The sequence below is a fragment of the Perca fluviatilis genome, chromosome 4 (assembly GCF_010015445.1).
Source record: "Perca fluviatilis chromosome 4, GENO_Pfluv_1.0, whole genome shotgun sequence".
NCBI lineage: Eukaryota > Metazoa > Chordata > Actinopteri > Perciformes > Percidae > Perca > Perca fluviatilis.
The window spans coordinates 2,190,897-2,208,586 of NC_053115.1; the positions used below are offsets into that span (position 1 = coordinate 2,190,897).

General features: G+C 42.1%; 1 protein-coding gene across 3 annotated transcripts in view; it reads right to left on the minus strand.

Moving 5' to 3' along the window:
* The window catches only part of raly (RALY heterogeneous nuclear ribonucleoprotein), a 221,264-nt gene that overhangs the window by 92,136 nt on the left and 111,438 nt on the right, over positions 1-17,690 (minus strand). For all 3 annotated transcript variants that reach the window (XM_039796481.1, XM_039796479.1, XM_039796480.1), the window contains one exon: positions 12,960-13,288. In XM_039796481.1, the coding sequence (XP_039652415.1) occupies positions 12,960-13,215 (256 nt within the window). In that variant the 5' untranslated portion in view covers positions 13,216-13,288. The remainder of the gene's footprint in view (positions 1-12,959; positions 13,289-17,690) is intronic.

Consider the following 17,690-nt stretch of genomic DNA (forward strand, 5'->3'; position numbering starts at 1 on the left):
CTGCAAGCTACGCAATTGCTAGTAGCTCAGTCTGGATGGAGTTAGGGATGCAGGAACTGAAGGGGTTGCTGGTACAGGTGATCCCCATACAGTGACCAAAGTATGGTGAGGGTGGACTGGAGAGGTGCCAGTTCACCTCCTGGGCACTGCCAAGGTGCTTCTTGAGCAAGGCCATGGACAGCTGCAGCCCCACTCTGACATCTCTCCATTAGTGCATGTACCTTAGGTACTGAGCATGTGTGTGTGTAATTCGAGGTCCTGTGTGTAATGTGTATAATAACAACAGAGTGAAAACACACTGTAATTTTCCTTGTGGGATTAATAAAGAATAAATTGTTATTATTATTATTATTATTTATTATTATTATTATTATTATTATTATTATGTTGGTGCACGCTGTTGAGCCACTTGGTTTTAATCATTTTCAAAGTGGAGAAAGCTGATTCCCAGCTGTTAGTCAATCCAAACAAGGTCAATATGTGTTAGAGGTGAACCAGGGAAAAGTAGCAGGTCAGTTCTCTCCCTGCTGTCATCTCCTGCAATTCTCTCTCTTTAGCAAACTGTCTTAACATGGTAAACTATTTTATTTGATTGGCTTTAATTATGTAAAAGCTACTGGCCTTACTAACTAGATTAGCTACTCGTCAGAACCAACAGAAAGAAGAAAAATATATATTAAGGGTTTTAAAATATTGAGGCAATGTTTTTGAAACAACTGCTTAAAGTGCTCATATTAATGCTTTTTGGCTTTCCCTTTCCTTTATTGTGTTATATATCTTTTGTGCATGTGCATACAGTGAAAGAGGAGCTCGCAGCAATGTGCAGTACAACAATAATATGGTGTTTTTGAAAATTAAAACCACATAAACTTATTCTGGTACAACCTCTAAATGTAATTACAACCTGAAAATAAACGCTTTAAGACTTTTTATGAGAAGCTATTGTTTTGGGACTGTATTATTATTTCTGATATTCTTGATATTGGTTTCTAATATTCTGTCTACCACCTTAAATATAAGAGCATACTCCGTAATACCTAGTACAATGAGTGCGCCACTTGTTTCTTCATTTTTATTTTAAGGGTTTGGAGTAATAAACCTTTGGCAGGCTCAATACCCCATATTTATAAACAATAACTGCCAAATAATATTACCTTTGTCAGTCATGAAAGCTTCTGGAAGCCGTTTTCCAAACAATTACAGGACAAAAAGTTCAGGTTCAGGGGCAACTATTTAAGGTAGGTGACTCACAATTCCCACCTTTTCAATACAAGGGGAAACAAGGAAACTGATTACTACCAGAAAGCGAGTAATTCATTCCATTAAAATAAAATGATTAATAGGTAAAATCTGGAACACTATCCCTATACAATCAAACATGTCAGGCTAAATATTCATGCAAAGTCAAACAGCCTTTCAACTGAAGAGGGCTGACCCATGTTAAAAAATAGAAGCTGATTACTTCTTCAGGGGTGGTGTTGTTAATAAAACACCTACAGGTCTCTCGGCCTTAACGTTCTTCAGGGTGTTGTTATCCAGCGTAGGCGGTTTTACAGCCTTGGCTCTTTTCACTTAACGTGGTTTAGATCTCAGTCCCACATGAGCACCTGCATTTGTTTTTGTGGTCAACACATTTATGGGTATACAGCAGAGCTGGGAGTAAGCGTCACATGGCGCAAGACACAAGCAGGTCTCCAGGTCTTAACCTTTAAAGGTGCTGACACACCAACCCGATTATCTGGCGAGGTCGGTGACCCGAGTCTGTTCAGTGTGTTGTGCAGTCAGCCTTCATTTGGGCCGCATTTGACTTGGTGGAATCGGCGAGTGGGCAGTCGGATTCAATGACCAATCTGATTGGTGGAGTTCTAGCCCTTGACTAGCCTAATCAGTGCACGAAAACCGGAGCTGCCGACGCTAGATCTTGTTATTACTGCACATCAGATTCTCTTCCGTTCGGCGAGTAATGACAACAAGGATCCTTCTTGACTACTATCACCTCTCTCTCGATGGAAACAAGGGACGACCACAACGGGCTGTGTTTACAAAAGGGATATGTCTGTTTCTCTACCCCTTTAAATATTGTTAATGATAGAGTCTAATCCCCAAAGACTGTACATTTCATGTACATTTCTACATTATGCTTTTTCTACAATAAACATTTGGCATATCTGCAATGAAGTCTCTCTCCTGATTGAAATACAACCAACCCAATAAACGGGCGGTTTGTACCTGTACAGAGAAGCTGCTGATCGCCTCGAGGCTTTTGATCTGGTTGGCTTCGGTTCACGGCCATATTGATATCTGAAAAGGAGCAAAGAAAAGAAGAGTGTTTGAATTTTGAATTTTACAATTTATTAAAAACCCACACACTTGGTTAACCATCCAATTAAAGAGATGAGCATAAGGCCTCTTCAAGTTTAAAACCCTTAGGGTCATACATTTAGTAAAATATCATATGAGCCCTAAAAACACATAAATAAGTGGGAAAGAATATAACTTAGCTTATAGACCTTTTTCATGGCAGACATGTTGACATGTCATAGTAGGAACAGCACAGTTGTATTCAAAAACCATTACTGATGGCTGTATTCCACTTAGGAGGAGGATCCTGGTATTAAAACCATTACCGATGGGTTCGACCCCCACTTAGGGAGAGTGTCCTGGTATTAAACCATTACTGATGGCTGTATTCCACTTAGAGAGGTCCTTGGTATAAACCATTACTGATGGCTTCATTCCAACTTAGGAGAGGTCCTGGTATTGTGCATGCTGACTCAATTGAAATATCTTACTGAACTGAAACACTGATGGAACTGAAATTACATGTTGTTAAGTATCACCCAGCTGTGCTTTCCAAGTCAACATGTCGGCTGTGAAAGAGTGTCTATTGTAGGGGAATCTCTCTAAAGGTGGATGGTGTGTTGCTTGTAACCTCCACTAGAGTGAAGTTGTTGAGCCATATTTAAAAACATCTTTACTGTGTCTACACCCCTGCTGTTGTCAGTACAGCAGCTGCTTCCTGTTTAGTCAGTCAGTCAGTCAGTCAGTTGGCAGCTCAGGGCCCATATTGTTGTCAACTCGCAAGCATAAATAATCAGAAGAAAAGTAAGACATCTGATTTCCAGCTGTACTGTTGGAGGCTTTCCTCCCTATTTTGTGGTAGTAAAATAAAACTCCAATCCTTTGCACAAGTCAAGGAGGAATACCACATTAAAAGTTAATGTCTTGAATTACTTAAAGAGCTGTTGCAGTACTGCAGAAAATGTGGATGAACCCTAGTTTATATTAAGCTGCTGCACCATGGGCCAAATCAAATAAGAAACTTGCAATAGATTTTAAAATAATCATATAAAATGCACTACCTTTGTGTAGTTTAATATTAAAAAAAAATATGTGACTCAAAACCAATGAAAAAAGCTAGTAGTATGAAAGGCCAAAAATCATTAAGGAGGTTGGAGTTAGGGGTCAAACAACACAGGACTTTCACCCAGGAGGCAGCGGGCCGCCTCCTGTGTGACCTTCCTTTCCCACGCTCCTTTTCATAAACCCACCCTCCGTATAGATAAGCTCCCATTACGTGCTGACCACCACCAAAAAACGTAGATAAACGTCATCAGTGTACCAATCAATAGATTAAAAATGACGCGGACCATTTCACTAACTGCCGTGGAGACTGTATTGCCCAGTCCTTCCAGAAAAGAGAGTTTTTGTGATTGTTGCGGGCAAAATTTTGATTATGTGGCACGCTTTCTTTAAAAATGCATGGAATATGCTCTATGATATTTATGCAATTTTATGGCATGAAATTGTGGGAACTTGCAAAAACTGTAGTTTGATGAAAAAAGAGAAAAACAGTGATCCCCCACCCAACACCTGCTTTTAGACGATGTTCAACAGCTATGCGTAATGACGCCACTTCATGACGCTCCTATGGGTAACAGGGCTAAATGGCTGCTCTTGTGTGAAGACCTCAACATTTTTCAACTTTCTGCTAAGATATATTATGGACTTTTGCAAAGAAAAGCGGGATTAGATATCATGCAAGCACCGCATATTTTGAAGGGTAAATGGCAATTTATGCGCGGCGGGTTATTTGAAAAAATGCGCCCGCATAAATATGCAGACTTTGGTTGATTATGCTGAATTGGCGGACGTGATAAATCTCACGCTTTTCTGGAGGGACTGGTTGTTCTTTAGTCTACTGCTTTGTGGTTCTTTGTTCAACTGACTACTATAGGGTTAATCTGTTGTATGGTTTTCCTCCAGCATGTGTGGGTGGAACCTCAATACAGTAGCTCCTCTGTGCTCACACAAGGAAACAACCATGCATCCTATGATTCATCCATCCATCCATTCTCTAAACCCATTATCCTGTTAAGGGTCCTGGGGACCGGAGCCCTTTTCCAGCATGCTTTGATAGAGAGGCAGGGGAACACTCATGACAGCAACAGTCTATCATAGAGCTATCTAGAGTTTCCAGTTCAACAACCTGCCTGATGATGAATTGTGGCAGACATTGGGAGAAGAAAAAAACTTTAACATTTCTCTTACCTGTACCTCAGATAACATTTTTATAATTTAATCACAACAAATCATTTTAACCATGCAACATTTTCCTAAATTCAGGGTCAAAAGAACCTCAGGAGGTGTTTGAAATTCTTAAAACATGAAGCAGGGGTGATGGAGCTCCATGTCTTTAAAAAATGCTGGAAGATCAAGGGGCAGCAAAGGAAGGAGAGAGGATATTAAAAGGATGGATGGATGGATGGATGAGGAGGGAAAGTGAGTTTTCAGCAGCCAGAGGCTGAAGATTCAAGCCCGTTAACTCCACCCGGAAGCAGAATTGTGTGTGTGTGTGTGTGGTAGGTGTGTGTGTGTGTGTGTGTGGGTGTGTGTGTGTGTGTGTGTGTGTGTGTGTGTGTGTGGGGCAGTGATCCAGAACTCTGACCGGCAGCCAGGTGTGGGAAATGGCAGAGATCCAGTTGTTTGCAAGCACACACATCTTCAGCCAACCCAAACTGTTTATTGACCCTCCCCTTTATGACCTAGAAAAAAACAGGTACACACACACACACACACACACACACACACACACACACACAACAACTCGATATGCCTCAGTGACTTTATTTCACAAACGTACTCCTTATTGACTTCTTTTCCAATGTCTCTCTGAGCAGAAAGTCATTTCAGTCTGCCCAAAAACACCTCCACACCCACCTTTGCTGATCAAGGAATTGAAAATTGTCGGCTCTTTTGTTAGAGGTTTGCAAGCAGCTTGTGAATCAATTGTCCCCCAGCTGCTGTCATTATTTCAGAGCATCGCTTGGTATCCTCGGGATGTTTTCAATCCTTAAAGATCTTGGCCGCCTTGCACCGGGCGAATGAGAAAGCCCTCGACGCAAAATGTCTTTAAGGTTTAAGACCCAACGAGTTGTCAGTTTCCGGCCCAGCCCCCTCATCGCTAAATAATAAAATACACCTGGCCATGGCCAGGTGTGGGTGCACAGGGAAGTCCTACAGAGAGTGTGTAGGTGCATCCGGGCTCGGAGGTGGGCAGGGCATTGGTTGGTTACAAGGGGTTCAGGTGCATTCTGTGGTTTACAGGGGAGGTGTGGCTCCTAGGGTGCATTCTGGGGCTGGTCTTACAGGGAGGTGGCAGGGGACTGGCTTTGGTTTACAGGGAGGTGTGTTCAGGTGCACTTGGCTTACAGGGAGGGGCGGCCCAGGTGTAGGGGGTGGTCTTACAGGGAGGTGTGTTCTAGGTGCACTGCGCGGGTCTTACAGGGAGGTGTGTCAGGTGCATTCTCGTGGTCTTACAGGGAGGTGGTTCAGGTGCATTCTGGGGTTGGTCTTTTACAGGGGAGGTGTGTTCAGGTGCATTCTCTGGTTGAGTCTACAGGGAGGTGTGTTCAGGTGATGTTACGACCAAAACACACCTCTGATTAATGAAGACACAAGTACAACCCTTAGAACCATCTCGCACACGGGGACTCTTTTCCACCGTAAACTAGCAAAGTGGGATTTGACACGCTCTTAAACACACCTGCCTAGGCTCTACGCTCTGCGCACTCTTAGATCTTAAAATGGGCCTTAGATACAATAAGTCTAACCATGTAAATTTGGTTAAAATTACAATAAAAAATTATCACAAAAGATGAGAGTTGGCATGAGGACACATATCCAAGGTTTTACAGTTCTGGACTTTGGAGCTTTTTTAGGTTTTGGCGTCGATCCAACCTGCAGTTGAAGGCCAAGCTCTTCACTTTTGACTGAGCAACCCTCGACTGTAGATGCCCTTCCTTCCTTGTATATACATACAAGCCTACGGGAATAACCTGCCACAGGGCACTTTAGGCCCCAACACTGGCGCCGATGTTTTAGGATTGATTTTGACATGTTATTGATCATTTTCAAGTATTTCATGCTACCCTGCCCTAAGATCATACTCAAAATTGCTCTTGATTGTACCCAGTCTGAAACAGATCATTAGTCATTATCATGCCGCGTACTGTCATTGTCATAAAACACCAAGGTGGTAAGGTTGGGAACCAAGACCCGGTGGTAATACGGCACCCTGTTAGCCTGGTCCTACCAGACCCTGGTACACTAGCCTGGTCCTACCAGACCCTGGTACACTAGCCTGGTCCTACCAGACTCTGATACACTAGCCTGGTCCTACCAGACTCCCTGGTCCATTAGCTTGGTCCTACCAGACTCTTGGTCCTACCAGACTCTGGTCCATTTCATTGGTCCAGAGAGTCTGGCCCTCTCCATTAACAAGTGTTAACTTCCTTGAAGGGTACTCTGCTGGAAGTTTAAAACTATTGATCTGCCCAGAGCCACTCTGATTCGCTAGAACCAAACGCTTAACGCTTGGTGCGGATGTATGTCATGCACATGTCAACAAGAGGGGAGACATACAACAACTATCGGCTTATATTTATCATTAGCATCGCATGCTAGCCTTAGCCAACTCCTTCTACCACTAACGGAGCTAGCTGGAAACCCAAACTGTTCCTGAACCTCTGGGGGAGGAGGACCCCCACACATGGGTTCCCAACACAACTCAGTAAAGACTGATCCCTCGGCCCGCTTTAACTTCTGATATTCAGCAGCGCAATTAACGGGACTGATCGGCTTTCGCGGGCCTTTCTTAGCTTACCAATGAATAAAAATGTGGTTTAATGTGGGTAAACAATGATCAATCATCACCATATTTCTCGCATATTGCTCATCATAACCACTGAAAACTATCAAACAATCTACCCCAAAGTCCAATATGGACGCTATTCGATGACAACCTGACGCAATCTGCTTCACATTCGAGCGCTGCTGCCAACGAGAATGGCTTGTTGCACCTTTCTAGCGCAGACATCAACATCATCGCTCTCACCCCCCCTCTGTTCTCTGATTGACCGGTAAAGATTGGTCAGAGAAAACCCAAGACCATACCGCAAAACCCAGATTATGAAAACTGAAGGGAAAATTCTAATTGAGCGGAAGTACGTAGGGAGGGCGGAGCCGGCTAGCACCGGTATCTACCGGACCAATAGCAACGCAGATTTCGGTGTTTCAGCTGCGCCACTTAAATGCCTGCGTTGCCCTCTGATGCTCTTTAAACGGACGCTAGAGGCAACAGAAGCATCGCTGTATGTGACACTAGTTAACACTACACTACGCAGCAGCTAACGTTAGCCTACTGTTAGCCTACCGTTAGCTAGCAGCTGGAGTAAAGAGGGTTAAAATGCTGACAGCGATGGTGTAGCGTGATACAGGACGTACCTAAATCAACAGCCTAACGTCTGCGTTTACTTGAAACCTACCGCTTAGCCACTGGTGCATTAAAAGTAATTGTAAACACAATCTTTCCCATCTTGTGCTCTTTAGTCATCAGAAATTTTACTGGTGAAATAAGTTAATATTATTTTAATAAATCATTTAATTTAACCATATGGTCTAGCAATAAACAAGCCTTCTTTAATTTATTTAAAAAAGTTTTATTATGTTAGCACCATTTAGGAATGCATCATTTTAAAAGTATGCTTTTAACAACTGTATCGAAAAAAAAAACATGACTATGTGTTCAGAAAGGTTCATTAAAATATAAACTGTGGTTAAAATGACTAGAGCTAAAAGAAAAGAGCAGGAAAGTTATTACGTAAAGAGAACAAAGAGAGTCAGGAGAGATGAGGGTACAGAGAGAAAAGGCTGATTTAACAGGTAGATTCCAATACACACACATCACACAACACACACCTAACAATACACACAATAACACACACACAAGACCCACCAGTAGGCACAGCACACTTAAAGCCCCTTAGCGTCATAGCTACGTGCTATAACCCACAAACAACAGCCCGGAAACAACCCCAGAAAGGGAGGGGGGGGGGGCATCAACAAACCTCGCCCACCCACAAACAAAAAAAAAACAAAAAAAAAACACAACCTCCTACCCACACACCCACCCCACAAACAACACAAGCATACCCACACACCCACAAACAGCTATTATTTGTGGGTAATGTGTAGTGACTGGGGGGGGTGTGTGTTGGGGGGTAATTATCCCCATAGGTTGGCCCTTTAGAGTTTAGGGGATCAAACCGGAGGTAACCCATGAGAAAATCTTTTAAACTGACCGTTGCAACCAATACACACAATAACCACACCCACAACACCACACACATACACACACAAACAATAAACACACACAAACAAACACACAACACACACAAACACAAAAAAAAACAAACACACACACACACACAAACAAACACAATAATAACACACAACAAAAACAAAACACACACACACACAAAACAACAAAACACAAAAAAAAAAAAAACAAAAACACAGACAATACAATAAAACAACCAAACAAAACAACAAAATAATAATAACACACAACAAAATACCACCAACACTACACACAACACAACACACAATACACATACACAATATAATTAACAAAAATCAACACTACAACTAAACACAAACAATAACACACACACAACAAAACAATAAATAAACACAACACAACACAATACAATATAAAAAATACAACACAAATAATAACAATACCAATAACACACAATAACAATATCATCATCACAATAATAATATCAATAAAAAAAAATCACATAACACAAAAAAACAATACAATAACAAATACAACTAAAATCACATAATCAAATAAAACATCAATAATAATAACACTAATAATACATCAATAACAATACCAATACACACATCAATACCATCATATCATCAATAACCATATCCACAATTATCAATAATAATAATATCCACAATAACAATATCAGCCATTTCCCCCCTCAGATGTTTCAGAAACATGTGGGTGAACTATAGAACGATATGAGATCAGATTCTGAACGTCGCCATGACAGCTCTGGCTTTGAATTCCGAGACAACAAACCCATGTGACGTCATCTCAATCAGCTGCGGGTTTTCATTTCGGCAACAACACAGAGTAGCCCATTGGTCGCACGCACTTCACTAGCTTAACCAGTGCACGAAAACCGGAAGTGACGATTGTCACACCGCCGAAATTCCCAAAGAAGAAGAAGAAGATGCGCTCCATTCTGCCTTTCAGATACGCCTGCTGTTATAAGAGATACGGTTCTCGTTGGTGTCATGTGTCCCGCGCAGTTTTAAGATAACAATAATAACACACACACACAATAAAAAACACACAAACACAAAAACACCAAACAAACACACACACTATCAGTTATATTCATTCATAAATGTCATACACACAGACAGACAGACAGGCAGAGAGACAGGCAGACATACAGACAGACACACAGACAGACAGACCGACACACACACAGACAGGCAAGCAGACAGACAGACAGACAGACAGACAGACAGAGAGAGACAGACAGACACACAGACAGACAGACAGACAGACAGACACACAGACACAGACACACTCACACACAGACACACACACACACACACACACACACACAGACAGACACACAGGCAGACAGACAGGCAGAAAGACACACATACAGACACAGACACACACACACACAACACACACAAAGACAAACAGAAAGACAGACAGACAGACATACAGACAGACAGACAGACAGACAGACAGACCCACAGACAGGCAGACAGACAGACAGACTTCTAGGGAAATGTGCTCGCAGCTCTGCAGTGACTGACCATAAACCAGTTGAGTTCTTCCCACAGCTCGCTGACAGCTCGCCTGTCTGTGTGTCTGTCTGTCTGTCTGTGTGTCTGTCTGCCTGTCTGTCTGTCTGTGTGTCTGTGTGTCAGCTCGCCTGCTCCGCAGGGGGAATTATAGACAGATGGAGGAAATCACTCCAGCGGCTTAAAGGCACACTACGCTGCACCGAGACGGCTCTTGTTAAAGTCTTTAATGACATCCACTCAAACACAGATAGTGGCAAAATTTCAGTCTTAGTATTACTTGATCTCAGTGCTGCATTTGATACGATAGACCATGACATTTTGCTTGACCGACTGGAAAACTGGGTTGGTCTTTCTGGCTCAGTACTAAAGTGGTTTGAATTCTATTTAAAGAATAGGGACTACTTTGTGTCTATAGGTAATTATACATCTGAGCATACAAATATGACGTGCGGAGTTCCCCAAGGCTCAGTTCTGGGGCCTCTTCTGTTCAACATCTACATGCTTCCACTGGCTCAGATTATGGAAAACAACAAAATAAGTTACCATAGTTATGCGGATGACACACAAATTTACATAACCTTATCGCCAGGGATCTATAGCCCAATACAACAATTAAATATGTGCATTCAACAGATCAATGATTGGATGTGCCAGAACTTTCTTAAATTAAATGAAGAAAAAACGGAGGTGGTTGTTTTTGGAGCAAAAGAGGAACGATTGAAAGTCAGCGCTCAGCTTCAAACGACAATGTTGAAAACAATAGACAAAGCCAGAAATCTTGGTGTAGTCATGGACTCAGACCTGAATTTTAAAAGCAACATTAACATAATTAAAAAATCAGCATATTATCACCTTAAAAATATATCAAGGGTTAAAGGACTTATGTCTCAGCAGGATCTGGAAAAACTTGTCCATGCTTTTATCTTCAGTAGACTTGACTACTGTAACGGTGTCTTTACAGGTCTCCCCAAAAAATCAATCAGACAGCTGCAGCTGATTCAGAACGCTGCTGCTCGAGTCCTCACTAAGACCAGGAAAGTGGATCACATCACTCCAGTACTGAAGTCTCTACACTGGCTTCCAGTGCCTCAAAGAATCGATTTCAAAATACTTTTACTGGTTTATAAATCACTAAACGGTTTAGGGCCAAAATACATTTCTGATCTGCTACTACACTATGACCCACCCAGACCTCTCAGGTGGTCTGGGACAGGTCTACTACATTATGACCCACCCAGACCTCTCAGGTGGTCTGGGACAGGTCTACTTGTTGTTCCCAGAGTCAGAACTAAAAAGGGGGAAGCAGCGTTCAGTTTTTATGCTCCACATCTTTGGAACAAACTCCCAGAAACCTGTAGGTCTGCTGCAACTCTCAGTTCTTTTAAATCTAAGCTAAAGACCTATCTTTTTGATGTTGCTTTTCTTTAAATAATCGATTCTATTAACTTTAATTTCTTATACTGCACTGTAACTTTTATTCTTATACTGCACTATCAATTTTATTCTTGTCTTTTAATGTTTTTAATTTGTTTATTAATGTTTTTAAATTGTTTTAAATTGTTTTCTAACTGCTCTTTAATGTTTTATGTAAAGCACTTTGAATTGCCCTGTTGCTGAAATGTGCTATACAAATAAAGCTGCCTTGCCTTGCCTACGCTAAACTCTCATTTCCCCTTCTGATATCTTATTGCACAGAAACACAGAGGAAAGGCTGGAGAGAGACGGCATATGTTCCACTGAAGAGGAACATGGATGTAATGGTGCTCAGGGGTTGTCACAGGCTTACTGAACTTCATTCTGATTATTACATGACTGGATGCTCTGAAGGCAATAATCAATCACTCATCAAGAAACAATTTCTTTGTGCCATGAATCCACAAATTATGCTCATTTTGGACAGATCTGTTCTTGATTCATGTCAGGAAGTACTGTGACGTTCTTAAAGAGGTGCTAAGTATGAAGGTATGGGTGTTAATGTATTCCTCTTTCATATCCGTCACATCTCATATGTTTAGCTTTTATTTTTTCACAAAATAATTGCTTGTGGAAAGCTCTTGGTCAAGTGGCCGTGCACAAATATTTAAGGGAATAGGTATACGTTTTGTGTGGTAAGAGAGAGCTCATGCCTAAATCACACCATACACACTGTATGTTGTCACGTGCTGCCCTGTGAAATAAACTCCAGTGTGCCGACTGATGTGGCGTCAAAGTTCACAGTCCTGACAACAAGTGTGAAGTGTGGTTATCTGTAGCCTGCAGGGTTTAGTAGATGGCGGAATCACCGGAGGCCTCACGATACAATATCATCACGATACTTATGTCACAATACGATATTATTGTGATTTTAAACATACTGCAATATTCTGCGATATATTGCAATTATTACCTTTTTTACAACAATTTCTTTCCCAATTTCAAATGACGTCCCCAAAAGGAAAAATCTGTTTTATCTAAAAAGATAAATTTCTCTGTTAGTTCATCTCACTTACATTTTATTGCTGCAAAATGGGATTATCAAGCAGACAGACTGACCAAGACATATATAATAATAGATCGATACTTGGTGTCTGTGTATTGATACAGTATTGCCACGTAAAATATCGCGATACTATGCTGTATCGATCCCCCCACTAGGGTTTAGACAGTGTGAAGATATCTGTTTTCCTTAAGGCGCTGACACACCAACCAGATAACCACTTTGGCCATCATGCTTTGTCCCCCTGCTCTTCAGGTAGAGTAATAATTGATATTATGTCATGTGGACTCACCCAACATCTGTCCAGCCAGCACCCTGCCGTTCTCCCCGATCACAGCCCCCCTGGCGTGCCTCTCGCTGGCGTACTGGATGAAGGCGTAGCCCTTGTGCACGGAGCAGCCCAGCACCCGGCCATACTTGGAGAAGATGCTCTCCACGTCCGACTTCTTCACCACCGCGGTGTTCAGGTTGCCGATGAACACCCGCGAGTTGATAGACTTCGGGTCTGTCTTGTTGGTCACGTTACTGGTCTGGACCTTCAGCGACATGCTGGAGAGACGGGCCAAGGAAGCGACTGACAAATGGATGGACTGGGAGGGAGAGACGCAGAGAGACGGGGATCTAAAGAGAATGAAAGAGAACAGATAAACTGGTGTTAGTCACGAAACACAGATAATGAAGCACAGCTGCACTCACATTTCAGACTCACAACTCAACAAAAATCCCCCCCAACCAGGTGGGAAAGCATGAGTGAATTAGACAATAGCTCACAACGTTTATTTCGTGGTGGTCAGCACGTTATTTAAACTAATGTATTTCAATGGGAAGCATCTTTCATGATAACAGCACGACTACGGTAGAGAGTAGTATGAAAGGCCGAAAATCCACATAGGGAGGTTGGTTGGGGGGGTGGACGGGTCAAACAACAGGACTTTCACCCAGGAGACCGGGGATCATGTGGCTTTTCATTTCGCCGTTCTTCTTTTCCTAAACCCAACCTCCGTATAGATGGTTCCCATTTCGTGTTGACCACCACGAAATAAACGAGATAAACGTGTCCGTGTACACGAATCAATAGATTAAAAATGACCATTTCACCGACTGCCGTGAGTCCGTGTTGGACATACAACTCTCATGCAATGAAAGACACAGATTTCCACAGCACTTGAAGGCACCACAACAAAAGCCTCACTTATAATACTTGCAGGACATTAATAATAATAATAATAATAATACATTTTATTTGAAGGACGCCTTTCTAAATACACAAGGACATCTTACATGTTTAAAAGGGCATAAAACAAGGAAATAGATTAAAATACATTTAGCATCATAGCAATACATTTTACAAAATAGACAACATCTGAAAATGCTAAAAATGTCAGAAAAGCAGTAAAAAAAAAAAGGTGTCGGGAGGGTTTCTATGGCGATTTAGTAATACGAAGATTTAAAGGTAGATCTTTAACATGTTTTTTAAATGAATTGACTGTGTATGCCTGGCATTATTATAGGAGCATTTTTATAAAAGATTCATGAACGAAGGAGACAATTATGCAAATTATCCAAATAGGAACTTTTACCAAAGTAGTCATTATACGAAGCCAGTGCCACTCTGAATTTGTGACTGCTCAACTCATTACTAATAGAAGCACTTCATTTGAAAGGGAAGCTCCAGTCAATATATCACATAACAACGACAAGCAACAAGTTTTGCTCTCATTAGGAAAGCTGCAGCAGACAAAATCCATCACACAAGACGAGCTCAATCGATCAGGATTTGAAAACCAAATATATGTAGTTCTTATCGCCAACTCTCGCTGTGTGCCGATTCCGTACATCCACACACGACTAATGACCACAAGCTGAGGAGACAAAAGGAGAAGGTAAGATGGAGGAGAGGAGCAGACAGGAGGGGAGAATAGGGGGCACTGGGAGGAAAGGGAAACTAAGGCCGGTTACACACTGGCTGCGTGGCGTTGGCGTGGCGTTTTCTACGTCTTTCCACACCAGAAAGGTGTCTGACGCGGCGCTGCTGCTGCTGCTGCTAGCCTATGTTTATGTTTCCCATAAACATAAACATATATATATATACTGATCTGATTACAGCAAAGACAACGTCGGCAGTATTGACGGCAGAATAGGCTCCAGAATATTTCCTTCTGGATTGACAGGCGACATATTAGAAAATCTATTTATATATATATATATATATATATAAATAGTATATAATAGTAATTTAAAATGTATATTTTAAATTACTTTAATGAGACGTGCGTGTCACGCAGGCTGCGTGCACGCTCTGACCTGTTACCATGGGAGCCGAAATATAAACAGACACGCCACACAGCTGACACGCTCACGCCACGCAGCCAGTGTGTAACCGGCCTAAGGAGGAGGGTTGGAGGAGCAAGACAGATGAGAGGAGGAGAGAGGAGGAGGGAGGAGGAGGGATCAGGAGACAGTGAGAGATGAGAGGAGGGCAAAATAAAAATGAGAGAAGAGATGGAGGTATAGAAACAAATGTGGGTGTTGAGGAACAGCTTCTAAAAAGGGTTTAGTTGGTATATTTAGCACATTTCTCTAATAGTCTGTGTGTGTGTGTGTCTCTGTGTGTGTGTGTGTGTGTCTGTATGTGTGTGTCTCTGTGTGTGTGTGTGTGTGTCTGTATGTGTGTGTCTCTGTGTGTGTGTGTGTGTCTGTGTGTGTGTGTGTGTGTGTGTGTGTGTGGTGTGTGTGTATCTGTGTGTCTGTGTGTGTGTCTGTTGTGTGTGTCTCTGTGTGTGCGTTCGGTGTGTTTGTGTGTGTTGTCTGTGTTGTGTGTCTCTGTTGTGTGTGTGTGTGTCTCGTGTGTGTGTGTGTGTGTGTGTGTCTCTGTGTGCTGTGTGTGTGTGTGTCTCTGTGTGTGTGTGTGTGTGTGTCTCTGTGTGTCTGTGTGTGTGTGTTCTCTGTGTGTTGTGTGTGTGTGTGTGTGTGTGTATCTGTGTGTCTGTGTGTGTGTTGTATTTGTTGTGTGTGTCTGTGTGTGTGTGTGTGTCTGTGTGTTGTGTCTCTGTGTGTGTGTGTGTGTCTCTGTGTGTCTGTGTGTGTGTGTGTTCTGTGTGTGTTGTGTGTGTGTGTGTTTCTGTGTGTGTGTGTGTGTGTGTGTCTGTGTGTCTGTGTGTGTGTGGTTGTGTGTGTGTGTGTGTGTGTGTGTGTGTGTGTGTGTGTGTGTGTTGTGTGTGTGTGTGTGTGTGTGTGTGTGTGTGTGTGTGTGTGTGTGTGTGTGTGTTATGAGTATAACTGAAAGTGTGTGTTGAACTAAATTCAACTTTAAAAATAAAGTGTGGTAACAGTATTTTATACTCATTAAATTACTTCCATACCCTCAGCTCACAGTTGGAGACTTTTTAAAAGGCGCGTGGCTTGAGATCCTTTACAGGAAGTGATTTGAGAACTTTTTAGACCTCTCCTCCCTGTTACGTTCCATCTTTCCTCTCCTCCCTGTTACGTTCCATCTTTCCTCTCCTCCCTGTTACGTTGCATTCAGAGATCGGCTCTTTTTGGCTGGCGAGATGGTGGCGAGCGTAAACACCAACAGCTACGGTGAGTTGTTAAAACCTTTCTTTTTAGTAAACTCTGTGAACACAACCAATGTTGTCAATGCTGAGTCCATGTGTAGAGCCCCTGGTGATACTTGGAGCAAAGTCTCATGTTGTGTGGAGCCTTCTTAGTGGTTTAAAATAGTGATTTTGATGCTATCATAGCAGTGCCCCTAGCTCTCCCATTCAAAAGGCCATTTGACCCAAAACGAGAATACGAGCAATCCTAAAAGTGGCGTTTCCGTCCCAAATATGCTTTTAAATGAAAGTTTGACTTAGGTACATTCACAAAAAGACCCTAGGTTGCATTTTGGCGAGAGTTACGCGTTAAGGGTAAATGGTCTCGATAGCTCTCAGATTTCTCTTGGAAGTCCTTGAGGAGTACCGACCTCTGAGTTGGGAACAAGTGGCCGACATGACAATCAGAAGGAGTTTGAATACTGAGAAAAGATTGTTAACCACTCAGGGATGATAAGCTAACAGTAATTCTAAACAAAAAGCTAGCCCTGGCTGCTACAGGATGCACGTTGAGTGCAGCAGTACTGTAGAACAAAGCAGGAGGAGTGCAAGGGGGTAAGCTTCGCTTCAGAACTCCTATGGAGCCATTCTGATGCTAACAAGCCATCACCTCTCGTTAGCATCCCATTGACTCCCATTCATTCTGACGTCACTTTGACAGCGAATAACTTTACATTTGAAGCGTTTAAAGACTCTATTTGTCCGTTGTTTATTTCTAAAGAAACACGACAATGTATAAAAGGCTCCATTACCTTGTAGCTCACGTTATGGCTCCGTAGCAGACGCTTTTATAACAATAGGCTAACGATTGGGTCATAACCACGAGACTTACTGTCACACAGTAGAGGAATTACCGTATAGTACAGGAGAAGCTCACAGGCAGTTTGGACTTCCATTATCTGTTTAGGTTTAATTACTAATGTTAACTAGCATGTTAGTGATCAGTAATTAGCCTGTGCCTATATGTTATCTCCTTACACATACTTACTGTACTATGATTCACTCAAAACGTGTTTCATAATGGCCTCGTTTCTACTTGGCATTCAGATGTAAAGCTAACATTTACAGAAAGCTGAGAGTCAAGCAATGAGTCACCTAAACTACCGATGTGGGCGTGAAGTCTGACAAATGAGTCAGCAGAGAAGACATGTGCAACAACAACTTGTGGTTTGCTCGGTCTGTCAACAACGATGCAGAAGACCTTCCAGAGACAGAAACAGCACTGACTCACTGCAAATGATTTCTCAGAATAAATCACGTCAATTTAAATATTCAAGCCCATCTATCTCTGGGAGCCTTTCTACACCGAATCGGAAACTTGTTGCTTTGGCCATATAGTCTATCTTTTTGTGTTTCTGTGCTTGGCTGCTTCTCTCTCTCTCTCTCTCTCTCTCTCTCTCTCTTCATTAGAAATATTCAGCAGTGGT